Raw genomic sequence first — 5,619 nt, 5'->3', positions numbered from 1 at the left:
CACGCCCCGCCCCGCCCCGCCCCGCCCGTCAGCGTCAGCACTCGCAGCGACCATCAGCCTGCCAGCCAGCCCAGCTGCGCCGCCCGAGCCCGGCCCTCGGCCCGGCCTCACCTGGCTCCGGAGCCGATGATAGGATCACGGGGGAGTGGCGCGGGTGGATGCTGCATGGCTGCGGGATGGCGGAGCAGGCAGAGGTGAGCTAGTCTGCCGCCCGGGGGATCAGCGGAGCGAGCGGAGCGGAAGGGCGGGGGGAAATTGGAGAAAGGGGGAAAAGAGAAGAAGGCGGGGAGGATCCGAAGGCAGAATCGCTCTGCCTCGAAAAAGGGGAGCCTTGCTCTGCTTTAACGGCGCGGTCTGAGTGAGTGTCTGTCTCTGGGACCGTCCCGCCCCGCGCACCCTGTGCACAGAGTCACTGGAAGACAGGTAGTGAAATAAAAAGCGTGACGAAAAAGGTGGCATCTTAGTGAGTTTATACGGAGTGTCCCATAGACCTCGAGCAATAATTAGTTAAACTGTAGAGCGGGCGGGCTGCCTACTCGGCTGTTAGGCGATGGTGAGTGGCGGCAGGCAAGGCAAGCTCGCTCGACCTGCGTACAGTGAGTGTAAGTGTAACTAACTACAGGGCCTGCTGTGGGGACGGCCGATGCAGATTGCCGTGGACGCCTGGACGCTAGGTGCAAGGAGGTGAGGTCTCGGGAGTGGTCCCGGGTCCTAGATGCGGAGCGCGCGGTTGCTGCTCGAAGCTTTGGAAGCGATATCGGACCATTCATTGCGATCCCCCAGGAGCCCAAAGGTACACGGAGGGCTGGAAGGGATGTGGGGGAACTCTCTGGCGGGCCCGCCGCCCCCGATACAAGCAGGGCCGTTGGGCCGTTCCAAAGGATGAGTGAGTGGCGCGCATTTGGTAGTCCGGCTACGCCCCCCACCCCCACCCAACCTCGTGTTTAGGGTGATAAATATTCCGAGGAGCTCCGCCGGCCCGGCAGCGGCAGAGCGCTACACTGGGGCGTAGCTCAGCCAGGGCGGCGGGGTGAGCAACCCCGCGCGAGCCATCCCGCCCTCGCGCCCTGCACCCCCTGCACCGGGTCGGGGACGGGGGCGGACCATGTCGACGGGTCCTAGCAACGTTGTCCGGTCTCGCCGCGACAGTTTCACGGTGCTCGATCTCGCCAGGGACAGTTCAACGTTGTCCTGCAGCATACGGGCTCCACACACCTACAGTGCCTGTCGAACAATTCTACGGCTATGGTTAGTGCCGGTGATGAGGTCGGGGAGTTCACAGGCACACTCGCATCGCACGCGAGGCACTGCCACAATCGGCCGTAAAAGGTCACGGAAAAAAATGAGTTTTGTTGTAGGGTTCAACTCTCTTTGATAGGTTAAATTCGATAGCTGGCATAAAGAATTATTCGATACCTACAACCAGTTGTTTGTTGTCACGACCGGACACTTGTACGAATAGAACAAACATAGAACAAACTTATTGGTTCTATTCGTACAATGCGTGACAACCAACTATGGGAATTATAAATTCTCGATTCCAGCTATCTAATTAAGCCTATCAAATAGAGCTGATTCCCACAACAAAGTAACAAAGTCATTTTTTTCTGTGATGCTTTCAACTGGACCAACACCGGAAATACTTTTGGGAACCTTTTGTGAAGCGTGTATTATTCAATAATATCGCTGTGAAAAATCTTGCTGCCGCTCTACCTTTGTGTGCGTTCACTACTACACGGCACGTAAGCTAGGTACAGGTGCACCGCGTATGGCGGCAGCTCATGGGACTAGACTCTAGTCACTAGAGAAAGTAGCGTGATTGCCACCACGGCCCTAGTCTCCTTTCTAGTGCCGCTCAACAACTGCTCGAAATACTATCAGTGAGACAATATGGCAGTCATAGTCATAGCCCTAGCACTCATAACTTGCTGGCAGGACGTCCACGGCAAAGGTATCAACTCAATCATCGTAAGTTAATTAATTACGACCCTTTTAGAAAGCCGATTTAAAATACGATCTACACTCTTACGAGCGAATAGTATTGCTAAAATGAACGCCTCTGTTCGTGTTATGAAAATCACGTTCATATTATGAAGAATTATGAGCTGAAATATTATTCCAAGGAGGAATTTGAGCCGTGACTGTCGCCGTGACGTGAAATGATCCCCTATTTTGACATCTTTTTGCACTCATCCTAAAATCGATGTGACCAATAATTGACTTCTGACGTCATAATGAGTCACAAATGACATAAAATTCCTCCTTGAGTACAACCACGATTCGTTCGTATAATTTGGCGGTCTTCATAATTTTAATGATTTTTGGATTCGTGCATTATGAAGGGAGAATCGATATCTTAGTGAGGTACTGATCCTAAAGTCGTTCGTAATATGAACGAGAGAACGCGAGGATTCATAATACAAACGAGCGCGAATAAGTTCGTATTCGTATTATGGAAGCACAGGAATTGTTCATATTATGAACACGAGGTTCATAATATAAACCCAGGTAGAACACAATCGTCAAAAACTCGCAAATGACCCTAATTTGGCGTGAAAATAAATAAGCTCATTCAGGTTACCTAGCCGCAGTAAATGTTGACGATCAGCGTCAAAATGAGGCCATTTTGACATCATTTTGTCAAACGTGTTCTACCTGGGAACAGAAGCGTTTTGAGAGTGTATGTTGTCACTGTCCTAACGAGCAGGTTTCACATATCTTTTTGTCAATAGGGCCCCTACATTAGTTACGGCGAACGCTTTTACATGTGTGAACCCGACGACCGTCCCCTTCCCTGGAGATGGTTTTTGCGTGCGACTCACTTCAACCCATATAAACCAAAAGAGTTGCAACGCCTGACAGGCAATATCACAGTTACAAATGGAACTTTTGATGACAACTGTTCGGTAAGACATTGTAATAAGATACGATGAGATATTATACAGGGTGATCCATAGACCCCTTCCTTTATTTTGCTTATACTATACCGCATGCAGGCGTGCGGGCTGGTTTCAGAACTATTACATAGCAAATCTTTATTTTAACAGGGAGAGGTAACTGCAGCTGCTCGTTCAAATAACCAATGGAAGGAAAACGCCTTTGTCGCCCGATTTAGAAACAAAGGATGTCAGGCTGTTAAAGAAAATATTCCTGGCTTTTACAATCTGTTTAAGGACAAAGAAGTGAAAGGCACAGGCATGTGCAAGTTTCCGACTGTAAGTATTTAGACTGTAAGTCTTTTCTCACCATACCGTTACGTATTTCTTTTTCTGGCATTTTACGTTTGGATGGTTAAAATTGTTGCTGCTGAAAACCGAGGGGGGCACAACTCTGGCAATCTGATGCACACCCACCCTGGCGGACTAAGATAATCGTCGGCAATATCTAGCCAATTGGATCCAAATGCGATGCTTTTTGCCTACATTCGGGGTGAAAGTAATGCGTGTTTTGCCTACTTACAAGCGTTTTTTGTTCATGCCCCAAAAGCAAAATATTCATCTCGCAATTTGGCAATCTTAGCAATCTGGTCAGGGTTGTTGACGCTAATTAGCGCGTTAGCGGCGCTAACCGCGCTAACGTCATTTTTGTTAGCGTTATCGTTAGCGCTCTAATTCTTTTGTAGTGTTAGCGTTAGCGACTAGCGCCGTTAATGCAGCCTGTTAATTAGCGGCGTTAACGCTGGTACCTGCAATACGTCAAATTACTACATTTTCGACGCTAGCGTGACAGCACTAGACGATTCAAAGTGCTCTAAATTTCGTGTTTTTGCATCGTCCTCGTCAGGAAAAGACGGACTTAAGCGATGATTCGTTTTGCGTCAGTTAACGCGTGAACGGCGTTAATGGCGCTAACGTGAGTTTCATTAGCGTTAGCGTTAGCGCGCTAAATGTTTAGAAATTTTATCGAGTTAGCGCGCTAACGCTAACACGTCTCATTAGCGTTAACGTTTAGCGCGCTAACGATTTTTTAGTAGCGTTAACAACCCTGAATCTGGTGTACCGGGTGAAACTGTGAATACGCAGCAGTGTTGCGGGTTTGCCTACCCCTTTCACCCGTAAGGGGCCATGGCCCCTGCGGCCATATTGAGTATGCAATCCCGCAACACTGCTGCGTATTCACAGTTACACCCGGTACATTACCAGGCAGTTCAGATCATCTCGCTAAAATCACAAAGTAATTACAAATGTGAAGGTTGTAAAGACTTTTATTTACAGGGACTTTACGAGGTCAATAATGCCCCAGTGAACTGGAGTTTCCCAAACTTTCCAATCCTACCTTATGGGCAATATAGGTTCAGACTCAAGGCTCTCAAAGCTGAAACCCTGATGGCATGCTTGCTGGTAGATGCTAAGGTTGTTCCGAGACTCGGGTAGAACTACACTGCTTATGGTTACTTTTTTGCTGTACACATTCCACAATATGTTGCAGCTTTTGCGTGGGGTACAATTATATGATTAAAACTGGGGATAATACTATCGTTTTCTTTATTGAAATTGAGCAAGCTTGCTCTGTTCGCAGCCTACTCTCTCCCTCTCCATGTCGCAGCCCTCGGCTCTCAGCCCGTTGCTAGGGTTGCTCGCTTGTTGCGAGTCTCTAGCGGACACCCGACAGAAAGAAGAAGAGTCTCAGAAACACGGTCGCGCCTTTCTTTACCAGGACGTGTAAATATAAGAAATAATACTCAGAAATGTCTGACAAAACGGGTAAAACCCGCCAGTGAGTACTACCCACTCATACACACGCGTACACGGCGGGGCGGTGCTTCCTGCTTCCGGTGGTATTTTTGTTCTCCGACCTCCTGCCCCTCCCTCTCGCTCGCTCCTCCTCAGGTGGCGTCGCCCCGTCGCCCCCCGCTGGCTGTTGGTGGTGCACTTTCCGGGAGAGCAGCCACAAACGCCCCCCCCCCCCCCCCCCCCCCCCCCCCCCCCCCCCCCCCCCCCCCGGCCCCCCCCCCCCCCGTCGCCCCCCGCTGGCTGTTGGTGGTGCACTTTCCGGGAGAGCAGCCACAAACGCCCCCCCCGTTCAACTCTCTTTGATAGGTTAAATTCGATAGCTGGCATAAAGAATTATTCCGTTGCGTATAGTGGACGCTCCGGCCGCCGAGCGGAAACAGAGCGTCGAAAAGAAAGCGGAGGCAGCAGCTGCGGAGGCAGCAGCTGCGAAGGCAGCAGCTGCGAAGGCAGCGGCGGTAGCGCCTGACTTCCCTCTTCTCCCCCTCGCCCCCTTCTGCTCTCCAGGAGCGCTGCAGCAGCAGCGCCACAGCTTCCTCATCGCGACAGTGTTTCCTCCCTCGCTGCGCGGTTCCTGGAAATTGCTGTACTTCCCCCTCTTTCCACCCCCTCCCCTTTGCCGTCGCTATGGCGGTGTGCTGAAGGGGGGTGGGGGAGGGGCATTCCTCTTTCTGCTGCTCCTGCTGCGGCCGTGGCCTGCCCCATCTACCCCATCTCCTCATCACCCCCTCCCCCCCCCCCAACCTCGCCGTCGCTGCTAGTTTCGTTATGATTAGCGGTGGACGCCACCTGTTTGAGGGAGGTCAGTGACCTGGGAGAGAAGAGAGGGGGTAGACTGTAGAACGGCGGCGCCGGAGGCACAGCGGGGCTTATCTGCCAACATACGCCC

General features: G+C 51.3%; 1 protein-coding gene across 1 annotated transcript; it reads left to right on the top strand.

The window, feature by feature from the left end:
- Window positions 1-2,298: 2,298 nt before the first annotated feature.
- LOC113205816 (uncharacterized) lies at window positions 2,299-4,516 on the top strand. Its single transcript, XM_026421573.2, has 3 exons — window positions 2,299-2,906; window positions 3,048-3,215; window positions 4,215-4,516. Exons 1-3 carry the CDS (start codon window positions 2,766-2,768, stop codon window positions 4,371-4,373), a joined length of 468 nt encoding a protein of 155 aa, XP_026277358.2. The 5' UTR covers window positions 2,299-2,765; the 3' UTR covers window positions 4,374-4,516.
- The last annotated feature ends 1,103 nt before the right edge of the window (window positions 4,517-5,619 follow it).

The sequence above is a fragment of the Frankliniella occidentalis genome, unplaced genomic scaffold (assembly GCF_000697945.3).
Source record: "Frankliniella occidentalis isolate FOCC.00 unplaced genomic scaffold, Focc_3.1 Scaffold201, whole genome shotgun sequence".
Classification (NCBI taxonomy): domain Eukaryota; kingdom Metazoa; phylum Arthropoda; class Insecta; order Thysanoptera; family Thripidae; genus Frankliniella; species Frankliniella occidentalis.
Note: the sequence above shows the minus strand (reverse complement) of the source record. Positions and strands in the feature narration are given on the sequence as shown.